We start from the raw sequence: 16,279 nt of genomic DNA, 5'->3' as shown, positions 1-16,279 counted from the left end.
ACATTACTAGTTTCAGTTCTGGTCTCTCAAATACTCTTTCCAAGTAATTGAATTTTCTTCTCTGCCAATCATAGCTCATATTTTCTTTAACACTTCTGCTGTTTATACTGCCAGTACTAAAATAAAGTTATTGAATAATAACAAGCCTTCTTTGTGAAATAGATCTAGTCTGGTACCGTCAATGTGGATTTTCTGGGATTAAGGGGATTTTCTGTTACTGAGAACCTATATATCTATCCTCTATCTACCTACACATCTATTTATCTCTATCTGTTATCTCTTTACAAGTCTATTAACTATCAATCTATTTATCCTCTATCTATCTATCTATCTATCTATCTATCTATCTATCTATCATCTATCTATCTCTATCATCCTTTATGTGTCTATTATCTATCTGTCTATATCTATCATCCTTTATGCATCTATCTATCTGTCTGTCTATCTATCTATCTATCTATCTATCTATCTATCTATCATCTGTCTGTCTCTATCATCCTTTGCGTGTCTATTATCTATCAATCTCAGTTTCTCAGATTTCATACAAGCCTCGCCATTCTTTGAGTTATCAGGAAGTTGAAGGTTTTTGTTTATCTACATGATGTCTAGCTGATTAGTAAATTTCCTCCCACCTCCTGGAATCCTAGATTCTGTTTCTTAACATGGGACCAAGCCCAGGTCATTTGCAGGGAGGACACCTATTTGGTTTGTGCAGGCCCTTGTCTCCGGCTAAGATGTTATTCATGAACTTCATGATGATTTGCTGACAAAATGAGGCAGAGACTAGTCTGCTAAGTCACACTCTTAGGGAAGATTTTTCCCATGGCTAGTGCCTCCATACTGTACTATCTTGCTGTTTTCCTTTTAACATGACTCCATCTCAGTCCCATTCTCTTGCTTTTCTTTGTCCATATCCAAAGCAGTGAGCAAATTCAGTACAAAGGATCAGCAGGGTTTTCTTTGGGTCCCTGTCGGGGAATCCAACCCCAGTCTCCCGCGTGACCGGCGGGGATACTCACCACTATACAAACGAGGAAGGATCAGCAATTTTAATGGGAAAAGATGGGAGAGCATGTTTGACAGGGCACAGAGACTCAATTTCATCTACTTATTGCCAAATCACTGTCAATGGAGTAGGTTTTGTTTGTTTTCACACATGCACCTGCAGAAAAGCTGATGGAGGAGTGTCATCTATGTCTATGTGTTACTTTCATTGGTTAATAAAGAAACTGCCTTGGCCCTTTGATAGGACAGAAAACTAGGTAGGCAGAGTAATCAGAACAGGATGCTGGGTAGAAGGCAATTAGGCAGATGCCTCAGGCAGGTGCCATGATTCTCCAACCCGAGACAGATGTAGGCTAGAATCCTTCCTGGTAAGCCTCCACCTTGTGGTGCTACACACATTAATAGAAATGGGTTAATCAAGATGTGAGAATTAGCCAAGAAGAGGATAGATATAATGGGTAAGGCAGTGTTTGAAAGAATACAATTTGTGTGTTGTTATTTCGGGGCATATGCTAGTCAGGCTGCTGGGAGCTGGGTGGTGGGAACGCAGCCCACAGCTCCACACTACAAAAAGCTGATGCAGGCAAATGATAGTATGTGAATTAAAAAAGGTGATAACTTTAATAATTTATAAATTATTTAATAAAAATCAAATTCCTATGTCATATTTAACAGTACCAAAGAATTTCCACTTATCAACAAGGATATAAAATAGACAATAAAATAAAATCTTTTAAAATATAAAATAATAACAGAATCTATAAATAAAACATATTCATAGCATACAGAGGGAAATTCCACATCTTTGATGGGAACATAGTTTTGACCTGTTCCTTATATTGCATAGTAATGTATAACTAGGAATCTCAGATTTATTATTAATATATTCATTGTTCTTGAGCTTAGGATAATTTTTGTGTCATTAATTTTTAGTATATGGAACAATTATTTATTTTCATAAGTAATTCAATTCACTTACCTTGGGCAAAGCCAACAATTAGAGGCAATCAGAAAGTGAACAGAATTGAAAAGTGACTCCTATGAGGTGAGGGACATAAAATCCTAGAATTCACATAGTTTTCCATAAACTACCTTAGGCTTTGCCCTATACATATGCTAGGAGAACCTCAACTGATTATTTTATTGACAAAACTTCTTGTTCCTCTGTAATGTGGTGTTCACTTGGTGACATTAATTCATCTTCTGGCCCTTTCAATCATCAGTTAGTCCCCCACCTCAAACCCATCAACAAAATGATTTTTATCTCCACAGACATTCAGCAAGTGCATTGTAGATTATTGTCAAAGCTCAAACATGTACAAGGGCAAATTTACTTTTAACAGATGTATATTCAAAACTTAAAAAAGCAAAACAAATTGCTGCTGGCAAGTCCAGATTCCCTCAAGGCAAGGACAGCATAGAAATGGCAGGGAGCAGCAGTAAGTCATTTCTGACCAGAGTACAGGAACAAACGGAGCTGCACTGACTTGAACAAGCAACAAATTAGAGATATGGAGGGCATGCTGGTCCACCATTTTTATTCCATCTAACTCCAGGCGCCACAGAGAGAGAAATGACTAAATCTCTATTTTAATAGCTGCTGTCAAGAGTTTTGCTCTGCAGGGCCCATTTCAGCAGTTCCTCGTGGTAATATATGGCATTTCCCTGATTAACGGCCATTTTATAACCTGTGTAATTGGCCACAAATCAAGAGAGTGTCATAACGTAGCAAGAAAACATTCCCATTTCCGTCATGGCCTTGGCTTGGTTTTCTGTGGGAATTATTGCTTGAGTAGTTGCTGGGTTTTCATTACTTTAAATAATGTACTACCTGAAGTACAAAAAAAGACATTTAAACTAATGAACATTTCTGCCTCCTAACCCTTTCTATCACCCCAGTCCTCAGATTTTCCAAAAGAAACAAATGAAATTGTGTCCTTTTATGTGTAATATTAGGATTTAGGGAAAAGAGAGCCAAGAACAGGACTAGGAACAACTTAAAGTATGTAAAGCACTCACTTTAGGAGTGAAATCCGAATGAGCACCCACAAACTCGGTACTCAGAAGTATTTTCATAGAATAGATATATTTTGGAAGCAGGGTCTCATGTAGCCCAGGCTGGCCTCAAACTTACTATGTAACCAAGGATGACTTTGATCTTCTGATCCTCCTGCCTCTATGTCTCCCCTGCTGAGATGATAGGTGTGCATTCCTCACTGAGGATCTAGGGTCTAAATCCACGGTGTCATGAGCAATACACAAGCGGTTGTTACCACTAATCACCCCAACTTTTATAACATCAAAATCAATACAAAGAAAATTCAGGAAGAATAATACATCAAATGTTTGAATAAAGACTGAGTCTGGCTCTGTATTTGTACCTGAACTTTAATGCCCTGAGAAAAAGTCTAGCATCTAGCGTATGCATTAGATAGCAAATAATGGCTGCAAAGGGATTAGGTCCATTTTACTTGTGCAATAAGAAAACAATCCATGACTCTTTACAGTCATCCTTCTGCTGCAGTAGAGGTATCACTACCGCAAAACTTTGTATCAAGGAGCCTGTGTAACGCACAGTCTAAAGCATTTTAGTATCAAAGTGAGTTATAATAGAGATGGCTCTTGTAATTCCATATCAGTTGCTAAGGAAGTCCTAGATATTTTGCTTTAAGGCATGCCAAATCTAGACGGTTTCACAGTTCATGTTTTCTAACACAGTAAAACTTAATTAAAAATCTGTGGCTATTTACTTATAATTTATCATTTACTTAAAATCAGTAATTATTTCATAATTTGAACTAGGCAGGATATGATACATTATAAGTTCACTTTTAAAAAAATCTTATGTCTTTCTTGAGGAATATAAAGTCCGTATTAGCAATGGTTTGACAGGTCTAGGAGAAATATTGAATGAGCAGATTAAGTGTGAATTAGATATTCCATTGTTTTTTAGAGACGATATCTAGGCAAATATTGTTTTTATTTCTTTCATTCAGAGTCTCACAGTTATTTAATTATTGATTGATTGATTCAATGAGGGAGGGAGCGAAGAACTAGGGATGGAACCTAGGATCTTGTGTACAGTAGGTGAGCTCTCTATCAGTACCCGCGTCCTCAGCTCAAGTACTCATGTAGTCTGGCCTTTGTTGAACCTGCCATCCTTCTGCCCTTTCTACCCAGTATCCATAAGATCGCAGAACATAAAATGTGATGTATAAGGTGTGCAGATGAAGAAATACAGGAGAATGAGCAAATTGAGGGGGATAGAATATCACTATGAACGCATTTGGGATAGCAGCATTGTGAGAGTCCATGTGTAGCAGCATTTGGGTGGTGGAGGCAAGCAGATGGGACTAAGGCATGAGACTAGAGAAACAGCAAAAAAGTATTGAGAGACAGGTTACACTTGAATGAAGTGATAGCTGCAATAGCTGACACTGACAGCAACCATGGTTACTAGCATTAGTAATATATCAGAGTAGAAATTGCTTTGTGCACTTTTACGTTTTCAATTAAGAAGAAAATACACGATTGTTTTGTAAATATTTCAAGACTTCAGAACCCGCTGACAAAACTGAAGGTTTCACTAACACACTGACGCCACATCCTCTTAGCTCACTTTTCTTGAATTTTATTTCTAAAACCCTACCAAGTGGAGTTTGGCAGTTTAAAGTTTTATCACACCTAAAATTTCTCTTTAGATAGGAGAAGCAGTACTGTAGGAGCTAGGTTAAAATTATAAAATTTTGCTTGGTGAAGCTTGAAGACTACGTGTCATCAGGCCAGTGAGAAAGGTCACTTGTATTAAATATCTAAGTCATGGCTCACGGTTTCATTCTTTAATAGTACGGTGTAGTATTTCCCATTACAATGCTATTAACCTTAACGTAATAGAAACAATGGCCACACTAACCTTTCACGTCGTTTTCTAACTTCTTGGCCTCATTAAGGATCCTGAAGCTTTTCTGAAGGGAGCCTTTGGCATCTTCCTTTAATAAGCCCTGAGGACTTGTTGCCTGTGGAGAGAAGAAAGGGTGTTACCTATTAAATCACAGAGGGGTAGGGCCTAGAAGGCAGCAGCTATACAGAGCTTACTTTAAGCACTATGCATTTAGAGTTGCGGATTTTCAGTGCATATTTCATGACTGGAAGCTGTTTCCTGTGTGGGTTGAGAAATGTTGGGACAGAGAGCTGGCTGTACTGTTAAGATAGGTAGAGAAAGTGGGGCTGATGAGATGCTTGGCATTCCATAAATGAAAGCTGAAAATGTTGCAGCACCAGCAGCATCTCTTAGTAGTCAGGACTATGAGTGAAGCAAATTAGGAACTAAAAACATCCATTGACTTTACCTCTCATCATGTTCTGTTCTTACAGGATGACCAGAAAGCTCTTCCTATGTTCTCAGTGTTGAAAGGGAAACAAGAACTAATCTCTTTTTAAACACATCTCCAAGTACCACTGCAAAAACATGAACTTCTAACTGAAAATTTTAGAACCTGGGGACCTCTAGACAATATATATTAGCTCAGGATTAGATATGAACAGAGTGACATAAAAATGATATAACTGGAAAGGGATCGCTTAGCTTCCTGTCTAGATATTCATCTAAACAGAGTTTGCTTCTTAGAAGCCATTGCACAATGCATATATACCAAGAGGTGAATCAAATATGAGCTTATGTGTAATTTTAAATGGGAAAATATTTCAGAGCTCAAGGGGTTGGAGAGTTTTAACCACCTACAGTTAAAGTATCTGAATTTGGTTTGTCTTAGACATGACACTCTTCAAAGGCACTGGCAGCATCCTAGAAATACAATTTTTCAGTTGGGTTGTTTTAGCACAAAACTAGGAGAGATGACAGCATGTGGTAATGCTGTGGTCAAATTAGTTTTAATGTGTTAATGCAAGTTTTTCTTTAAATACTTGACTGAACATGAGTCAGATCATTGATACAATGTTAAGATATATGGCAAAGTATATGATAGAAACATGAAAAACTGAGTTGTACTTGGTGTAAAGAGAAAGTGACAAATATGTATGAAGGAATTTTATGTAGCTATAAAGAAAAATGAGATTATGAAATTTGTAAGAAAATTAATGGCTTACAAAATCAGTATGATAACTGAAATAAGTCAGAGAGGACAAATATAACATGCTTTCTCTCGTATGTGGATCATCTATACACATGCATACAAAATATATACTATATATAATATACATATACAATATATGTATGTACCTACTATATATGCATTTATATATATCTAGTATTGTATGTGTGTGTGAGAAAGAGAGAGAGGAGAGAGAGAGAGAACTAGAGAGATGACCATAAGATAAACAATTTTAAGAAGAGATGAGAGTAAGGAAAACAGAGGGTAGTGTCAGGTACATGACAAGAAAGAGGAAGTAGGATTATTACAAGAATAAAGGGACCAGCATGAGAAAGGGGAAAGAATGGTGTAGGGATAAGTCCCGCCCCTTAGGGGGCTTGTTCGCCTCGGGCTAATGTTTGCCTATAAATTTGGCAAGTGTGCTCCCAGACACTGCTTCTGCTTTCCTGGTCTCAGCGGAATGGTGGTTCTGTAAGTCTATTTCCCCATTAAAGCTGTCTGCATTCGTTACATTCTGTCTGCATTCGTTTACGCTGTTACAGAATGGGACAGGGAAATAGAAATGAACAAGAGCATAGTAGCTGTGAAAATGCCACATTGAAACCAATTATTTTGCATGCTAACTCAAAAATTAGTAAATAACCATGAAAAAGAGAAAACAAATGAGTTATGGTGACACAAAAGGTAGAAAATGCTGATGTGGATGAGCAGCAAGGCCAGACTGGGCTATATCTTTAAAAAATTAAAATAACAGTAATAAACTGAATTCCATGTATTTTAGTAAAATTCCACATGCTTTACTGAAAGAAAGCAAACCTCAGGTTATCCAATCAGGTTCTATATTTATTATAATCTACATATCATTATTTGCCTGATTCTAAGTTTTTTTTTTTTTACTCAAACAGATTAAAGATAGGATATTACAAAGGGAAACTGTATGGTAAATATCTAAGGAGGCATATAAACAACCGAAAGACCAACTGACAATCTGTTTGACAATGGAGAACAAGACGAGAAAGCTAAACAGAAGAGAACATTTTAAAGCTTAGGATTCCAAGGCAATTGGAGAGGGTATATGACCGTACCACCCTGGACACATCTGATCTTGTCCAATTAATCTCCAAAGCTAAGCAGTGATGGGAGACAATTTGGAGAGGGGTAAAATGTGTGAGGGTAGAGTAGTTTGGGGAGATGTGAATATTATAGCAAGGTATCTCAGGCTGATAATCCTGAATCATGAAGATAATATGGGTCATTCACAGTTTAGATAAAACTTGGAAAATGAAAGAAAACCAGAGAAAAATAAGAACATTTTTCGATACTCAGGAGAGAGAGAGAGAGAGAGAGAGAGAGAGAGAGAGAGAGAGAGAGAGAGAGAGAGAGAACATGCGTGGAAGCTGATGAAGTACAACCTCTGATGTCATAGATGTCATCCTTAAGTACTGTCACTATTTGTGCTTGGGTACAATCTCCCACTGGCTTTGAACCCCCTGAGTAGGGTTAGGCCAACTGGCCTGACTGCTAGGAGTCAGTCAGGATCTGCTTCCTCAACATTGGGAGCACAAACTCTACACTCAGCTAAGGATTTAAATGTGGATTCTAGGGGTCGAACACAGGTCCTTCTGTACAGACTGAGGAAAGAAACATCTTCATACACATACCACCTTGAAACCATCACAATAAAAATAGCAAATACATTAATTTTATTTCATCTCTTTTCTTATTTCTCGCACCAATATTTTCTTCCCCATCTTACCTCTATTTCTAAGCATTCATCTTATTTCCTACATTGTATTTGCAGCTTACACTAACTTTCATAAAGTTAATAATTTAGCACAGCCTTTAAAACTCTAGCTCCTTCTTTTTGGATGCATTTGGAAATCCCCCCGTGCTGTTTATCAATATTTGATTGCAACTGGTGGGTGGCATTGCTACACGGATATGCCTCCAACCATTTATTCATTTATCACCTGATGGTTATTGGTATTTTTCCTGCCCTGGACATTCTAAATGGAGCTTCTCTGTTCATTCTTGTGTGATGTTTTGTACTAACATGTGTTTTCATTTTCCTAGGAGTAAACACCCTGAAATAGGAAAACTGGATCACATGGAGAAAATGGTTGAACTATTTAAGAAATAACTAAGAAATTACAGATTGAGAAAGTATTGAAACTATTTTAAATCCCTATCAATAGGATGTTCTACTTCTGTACATTCTTTCCAACGCATCCTTAAAATTTTGAAAACTTTTTCTGTTGCTACACCATCCTAAGCATCTTTTTTATGTGTTTATTGGCCATTTTCTTTGGTGAAGAACCTGGTTAAATCTTGTTTGTTTTAGAGGCAGGGTATCATGTAGCCCACGCTGTCCTAGAAATCACTATAAAGCCAATCAGGCTTTAAACTCCTGATCAATATATTCCAAATATTGGGACTCCAGATATTTATGATGTTTAAATTTGTTCAATTTTTTATTGAGTTATTTGTTCTTATTTAGTTTTGAAAAATAGTAACATATTATTGATAAGAGTCATTAGTCAGATATGTAATTTTGTAATAGATTTTAATATTTTTTGATTTGAATTTTTATTTTATTAATATTACTTTATTAAAGGCAACATCTCTAAACTTTAATAAAGTCTATCATTTTTCTCATGTTAATTGATGGGCTCTGAGTCCTAAGAATTTTTCCCTAATATTATAGAGTTCTTTTATATTTTAAGTTCTTAATAATTTTATAATTTATCCATAGATCTATAGGATTTGGGGGTTTACTTTTAGATTATGGTATGAGATGTTTTTTAACACAAATACACAATTCTTATGTGAGCATTTATTGACTTGACATTGGACTATGTAGTCTTGTACCTTTGAACACTTCTGTTTTAGTGGCCTACTTGTTAATATGGATCAACACCACACCATCTACACATCCCAGTTTTGTGGAAAGCATGGAAGTTCAATTAAGTCATTGTGTCATTGTTTTGTCCTTTATCCCCCAGTGGCTTCCTGAACAGATGTGTCAGTTTCTAAAGAATAAAAGCTAGGCAGGTTTTATTAGGATTTCTTTCATGGTATATCCCAATGGTTTTTTTTTTCTTAACATTGTCATCATACAAATAATGGATATTCTGATCCCCAAATATTGTATATCTTTTGATTATTCAGTTTTTATTTATTCAAGAATATTCAGTTTCTGGCATATTGAACTTTTATAAAATTTATTCTATTATCATTATTAATGCTGTTGTCCATTTTAACTTCAACTTCCAATTCCTTATTGACAGAATCTACAAAAGATTGATTTTTGTATATTTTTGTCATACTCTTTAGCACTGATAATTGGTCAGTTCTAGTAACATTTTAACAGACCATAATGGCTGTCACACTCAGACACCATGAGCATGGTTATACATTGACTTCATTGAGGGTGACTTTTATTTCCTGTTTATCTGCCTGTTGGGCTGGCTGTGGTCTCCAGGACAGTGTTGAATGACAGTAATGAGAGCAGAGAACCTTTCCTTTTTCCTGAACTAGGAATAAAACTTTGAAATATTTTACTCTGAACGAATCTCGTAAAAAGGTTTTCTTTTATACAATAGACCTTCTTAGCTAATAGGGAAAGAAGTTCTTTTAGTTTCAGTATGCTGAGAATATTTTTAGGAAATGACCTTGAATTCTGTTGCTTTTCATTTCTTTAATATTTTTAAACGCATAGTTTGATTTTAATCTATCTTGTTTCTATAATTCACCTCACTTAAAAAACATTATATAATGTTTTTAATGAATAGTTGGATTTTATATGTTATAATTTCATCAAAAACTTTTACAGTGCTTTTGTGAAGAAAATCAGCCTATACTTTGGTTTCTATTTGATGGTGTTGTCTGGTATTTGTATAAGAGTAATATGAGGCTGATAAAATGATGTGTGTGTGTGTGTGTGTGTGTGTGTGTGTGCATGCATGTGTGTTTGTGTGGTTTTAAACTCCAAATCTGATTCCCTTGTGAATATAAAACAATTCTAATTATTTGTTTGTTTGTTTGTAGGTGAAATTTAACAGTTTTCAGCTTGTAAAATTTGTCTATTCCAATAAAATTACTGGATTATTTGTACAGCATCATTTTAATAGTCTGAGTTTCTTTTCCTTTCTGCAGAAGGTACAGTGACATCACACCTTTTATTGCCCGCACTGGTGATCATCAATCTGGCTGGATGGTTATCACCTCTCGATCCTCCATTTCTCATTGCACCTTTGTCCTGTGACAAGTCTTCATTCTTCCTGGCTGACTTCCTTCCTGCCAGTGGGCTTTGATTTGATTCTTCCTTCACTTTTGCCTTTTATTCCAATAATCTTATTTTCCCTGAATTTTAAAAATTTAGGGTTTTCTCTAGAGCTATAGTTTTCTATTCCTCAGTGACACATAAGAAGATAAGCGATGTAAGAAGCATTCAGGGGATATAGTAAAAACGGTGTCAGGAAGGCAGAGTAGCAGGGGATCTGGATGCATGAATGAATGAACAAATATTTCTGTGCCATAGGCCTGTGGAGTGTGTGAACTTACCATGAAGTAAAACTGCTAGGCATGCCCTTTCCATAGCATTTTGAAGTCAGATTAGGGGTACTGGGAAATGAGCAATTGCAGCCATTAACCGTTTCAGAGTTGGGGAGTAGGATCGTTACTCTAAGGAAAGGCACGGGAGTGAGCTGTTACAGGAGGGAAGGTCTGCAGAATTGAGAGGTTCGGATTTACAAAATGTAGAGAAATAAAGAAAGGCCTTAATGTTTTCAGACACTCTTCAAGATGTTAAACAGCTGATGGCATGTGACTATCAGTTATACGCAATCTGCCAACGCCCAGGTTTGAACGAGAAGCTTCCCTATGATAAGGAGAGGGGAAACACTAACATCTGATGGATGAACAGAACTGTTTCAACTCATTGGAATTTGGAGAGACCCTTTCGAATTGCTTAGTAAGTTACTGAAGCACAGCAACAGAATCAAGACAGGTGATGAAGCAACAGTCTCTAAGCTAATTATACCTCATACATATTCATGAGCATTGCATCCGAGTTTCTGAGCTGTGTCTACAGCATATGTGAAATACAAGTGAGTCTGAAAGTTGCAAAATGCTGTTTCTTGCTCTCCAAGATTGTATTTATAAATATGTTCTTTTGTTCTCTTTGAGTATATGATTATAAATGTGTGTATGTATACTCATAATTACATAAAATTTACTGCCATTTAAAATAGAATTTATTTCATGTGTCTATATGAATTATGCATTCACAGTTACTTAATATGGTGTGAAAGAGTTTAAGACAAAGTAGTAAATAGATATAAAAATTGAAATGATAAACTATAAAGATTTAACCAGGGGTTCAAAGTATTTAACTCCATTTTGATATTAATTTTATTCTTTGTTAAAAGTGTGTAGCAACTCACATGGAAACAAAACGTTGTGAATATAAAAATGAATTTATTGATTTGTCCAACAAATGATTTTGCTTGCAAGGACAATGGCTAGTCCTGGATATCCAAAATGGGAGGTCATCAGTTTTTCCTGATCGAATTGCAATGGAGTGGAGGAGATAGAAAAATTAAAAATCACTATCAAAAAAACAAATGATTTTTTTCTACTAGGGGTCAGAAGCATACCACCAAGAATTTGGTTATTAGGAAAGAAGGAAGAGGGGTGGGAATGTGAAGGGAACCCTAGAGGTAAAATACAATCTACCAGGTAGGTAAACTGCTTACATGATGTATTTCTTAAAAGCTTAAACATTGTTCATATAGCTTCCTGTATTTTTGTGATGTTCCTCAAATAAATTTATTAGAGAATAATTTTCTGAGTTTGTTAGAAGAGTTGACTATTTGAATACATGCAAATATTCATTTTTATTTTTTAAAGGAAGTAGTAGCTGACAGTGCTACTCTGTCTATGAAATAACCAATTTTAGAAGACAAATGACCCACTTCCAGCAGGGAAAATGTCCAAGATAATATGCTAACTTACATGATGTTAGAAAACTATTTAAAATGTAAAAGTCATATGCAATGTTGGTAATTAGATGCAATATGTTTACATAAAATATGTAATGACAAAATTACACTCATTGTGATGTTAGATTGCTGTGGAAAATGAAGAGTAATGCACTGTTTATAATGAGTTTTCATAAAGAAGTAAGCTAATCTACTGTTATGTATACTTTAAAAGGCATAACTTTGGGAATATTGTTAAAAATATGTTTTTGAAGTTAGTTGCTACATAAAGCTACAAATCAGTTTTCCTGAAAAGACACACTTACAGAAAGGTATTACCATAAGGAGTATGGACAGAGAGACACTAGCATTATAAAGTAATCATTTGTGGTTAGTTTAGTGAAAAACGCACAGTTTTTCACTGCTCCCTCTTCCTTGTCTTATTTCATATTTTTATAAAGTAGACATGAATTGTCTTTATACTAATATTATGAAGATAATATACATTTTGCAAATAAGGAAATCACGGCATATCAATTTAGGTACAGTTTTTTAAAACTATTTTTCTCTTCTTCAACTTCAATTTAGCATCATTAGTGTATGTATGTATGTTTGATATGAGTGAGTGCAGGTCAGTGCATGCCATGACTCACAGATGGGCATCAGGGGACTGCTAGAGTCAATGCTCTTGGACCATGAGACCCATGGATTGAACTCAGGTTCTCAGGCTTGTACGGCAACCACTGTTAGCTGCTGAACCACCTTGCTGGCACTACCAGGATAGTTTTAAAGAACTAATAACTAAAAGGGACAAGTGGATCAAAAATCAGTTAAGAAATAACTCCAAGAGATGGCAATGGTTAAAGCGAGGTGATACATTTCAGATTCCTGGTGTCACATCATGCAGTATAGGATGTAGAGGTGAAACATGATTAATAAAAACTCAGAGACAGGTATTGGGGTTCAACTTGAAAACCAGAAAAGCAGAGCACCCACGACTGGCTCTTATGTCAACCTCAGTCTGAAAATGACCAGGAATTTTCAGAATGAGACTCGGTCTGAGAGATCTCTCCTCCTGTCTTATTTTCCTCTCTAGGGCCAGGATTAAAGCATGCACCATTACCACTCAGTTTCTATGGAAACTAGTGTCGCTATTGGGAATAAAGGTGTGCCACCACTGCCTGGTCTGTAAGGCTGACCAGTGGGGCTGTTTTGCTCCCTGATCTTCAGGCAAGCTTTGTGTATTAAAATACAAATGAAATATCACTACATAGATGAACTGAGTGAGTTCCTGTGGAAGGCTGAAAGCAACGGAGCACACAGAGATTCAGAGGGACACCTCCAGAATTGCTTTTGTCCAAGCTCATGACTGACGAGAGAATACTAAAATACGTCTTAAAGGAGAACTTAAGATATAAAAGAATCTGCCAATTATTTTATCAAATAACTCAAAAAATAACAGAGGCATAAAGATACATGAAAATCTTTTTTTTTCCTTTTCCACTGTGCTGGCCACAATCACTTTAGGTTGTCTGAGTGGCACAGCTAAGTGTCACGAGGCAGGCATTAGGATGGCTGGACCTTTGCTAACATTTGAGGCTGTTAGTTTTTAAATACACCTACTGCTGGGTCATGAAATAGCGCTGGCTTTTGTGCTTCCAATAGATAATTATGGAGTTATCAACCGAAGGGTGTGTATCACGTATACCTGGTGGTATAATGAAGCCAGTTTCACTCACAGACTTAATATGTCCTGTGGACTCGAGATCCTCACTGACATTTTGGTATTTGCTGTTGTGGGAAATGCTTAGCTCTCTGATATCATGCCAAGTCACTAATGGAGATGAACAAATGTCGCTCACCAGTTTCACTGACACATTCAACTGTCACATCAGGTGTGGACTTATATATTCCCATCGAGTTCCATGGGTCTAAATTTTAATTTCTAAAATTATCAAAATTCATAAAAACATCCAGTTATTATTTTAATGACTTTTTGCTACTATTGAGGGACTAAATAATAGTAAAAAATACCTCCAAGAAAAACCCCAGGCCTGTTTTAATAATGTATGCAACATGGCTTATATAATACAATATTTGGCCTTCATCACTTGCAAAACTATTGCTGCAGAAAATGCCACAATATCACCTCATAGTCTTCTTTATGTGTTCTGTTTCATCATGTTAAAGAAATAAAACTTGAATAAGATGTACTGAACAGAACAGGTGACAACATTTTGGAACAAACACTCAGCAAGGCCTTACTATTTGGTCACAGAACTACAGGATTCACACTGATTCACTGCTTAATGGTGAATCAGAAGAATCTTGTCAACATGGATCTCAGAAAGGCATAAAGCAAAAAATAAATTATTAGGAATAGGAGTAACATAAAAGAAAATAATAAATGAGAGAACAATACAAGTAGGAACAGAATAAAATAAATGAGTAAATTCTATAGGGAATATTCAGCCTTATTTTTTATTAGCAAGACAAATAATGAAAAATAGATGTTTATTCCTGGTTTGAGGACAGACAAGGATTTCATTTGTATTTATTTCTCCTATATTTTTAATAGTGCTATTCATTAATTTTAGTAGTTTCACAACAAAAATGAATTTAATGTTAATGAGGCAAAAAATATAAGAATGTTCAATATCTCAAATAAATAAGTACTTTTTAAGGCACTTAACTATTCATACCATAATTTCCTTGATAGCTGGTATGAAATTACCATCTATAATTGTAGAGTGATCATTAAGTTACATAAAAATTAAGCTATAAAGTCAGAAGGCACCAAGTCAGCCTGTGAAAACCCCCAGTGGAATGCTATGCACCCATACACTAAGGAAATTCCCCTGTGAAGGTGTGAATGAATATGAAGGACACTGCCTTGGAGATATTAGTCAGGCACAGACAGACAAAAATCTTAAGATCTCACCACCTTGTGGCATCTAGTATTGGTCTTATAGAGGTAACTAGGTCATAATTAGAGGTGTGGTTGAAAACAGATGGAGAAATGTAGGCTAGACAGGAGAGATGGGGGTCTCCAACTATGCATGGGGGACTGTGGTTGATGATGGCCTATTGTACTCTAGAGACACTGTGAAGGGAATGGATCTTACCTGCTTTTACGGCAAGGCAGTGACACTTTTATTATTACCTAACTTTAGTTATTCCATGATGGATATGAACACCATGCTACACATGATAAAATGTAAGTCAATTAAAAAAAAAAAGCTTTTAAAAAAGTTCAGGGCACTTCTATATTAGCAATAACTTATCTGGAGAAGAAATAAAACAAAATTAACAAATGAAGAAATCAAAGCTTCTAAGCAATCTACTCCCTAGGGGATGAAACAAAATATAAGGAGAATAATGAAAGAGAGCCTTAGGAAAATATTTAGCCATAAGAAGTAAAGATCTGTATACTGAAAGCTTTAAGATACTGATAAAACAAATATAGAGGTATACAAGTAAGCAGAAGATGCCCTGCCTCGTTGGTTTGGAAGAGTAAAGCAACCATATTGCCAAAGCTGATCTACAGTTTGAATACATTCCCTACAAAAATTCCAACAACATCTTCTACAGATAAAGAAAAAATACTACCAAAGTTTTGCACGGATATATGGCTGTTCTTCCTGAAAAACATAAAAAGTCTTGAACAGATAGAATAAAGTTGACTCCATAATATTACTTGACTTCAAAATATACTCCATGGCAATAATAGTCAAAGTATCAAGATACCAGAGAAAGTTGGAACATAGACAAGGTGCAAGGTAGGGTTCTCAGAAGCAAACACATACTCTGGTGGTCAGTAGAGATTTGTCAAATGACCCGGGAACACACAACAGGGAAAATACAATCTCTTCAAGAAAAAAACTTGTGATAACTAGATAGACATACATAGGTAGCTAGCATAGATCCTATGTCACGCCATGTAGAAAAATCAATGCAAAATGAATTTGCAAAAAGTCTTATGTGATTTGTCTGCCAAGGATTCATGCCTGGAAGGTTGGCTTATATCAGTGGTTCTCAATATGTGGGCTGCAACCTCTTTCGGATTGAATATCAACTATCCTGCATATCATATATTTCCACTGTGATTCATCACAGTTGCAAATTTACAGTTATGGTTGGGGGGGTCATCACAACATAAGGAAAGGGTCGCAGCATTAGGAA

General features: G+C 36.0%; 1 protein-coding gene across 1 annotated transcript in view; it reads right to left on the bottom strand.

Moving 5' to 3' along the window:
• Lama2 (laminin subunit alpha 2) overlaps positions 1-16,279 on the bottom strand; it is a 586,091-nt gene that overhangs the window by 83,912 nt on the left and 485,900 nt on the right. Inside the window, exon 41 of the mRNA XM_050138074.1 lies at positions 4,919-5,021. Coding sequence (XP_049994031.1) covers positions 4,919-5,021 — 103 coding nt within the window. The remainder of the gene's footprint in view (positions 1-4,918; positions 5,022-16,279) is intronic.

This window comes from Alexandromys fortis, unplaced genomic scaffold (assembly GCF_014885135.2).
Source record: "Alexandromys fortis isolate MF-2015 unplaced genomic scaffold, M_Fortis_MF-2015_v1.1 scaffold_14, whole genome shotgun sequence".
Taxonomy (NCBI): domain Eukaryota; kingdom Metazoa; phylum Chordata; class Mammalia; order Rodentia; family Cricetidae; genus Alexandromys; species Alexandromys fortis.
The sequence above is the reverse complement of the archived record's forward strand: the minus strand, read 5'-3'. Positions and strand labels throughout refer to the sequence as shown.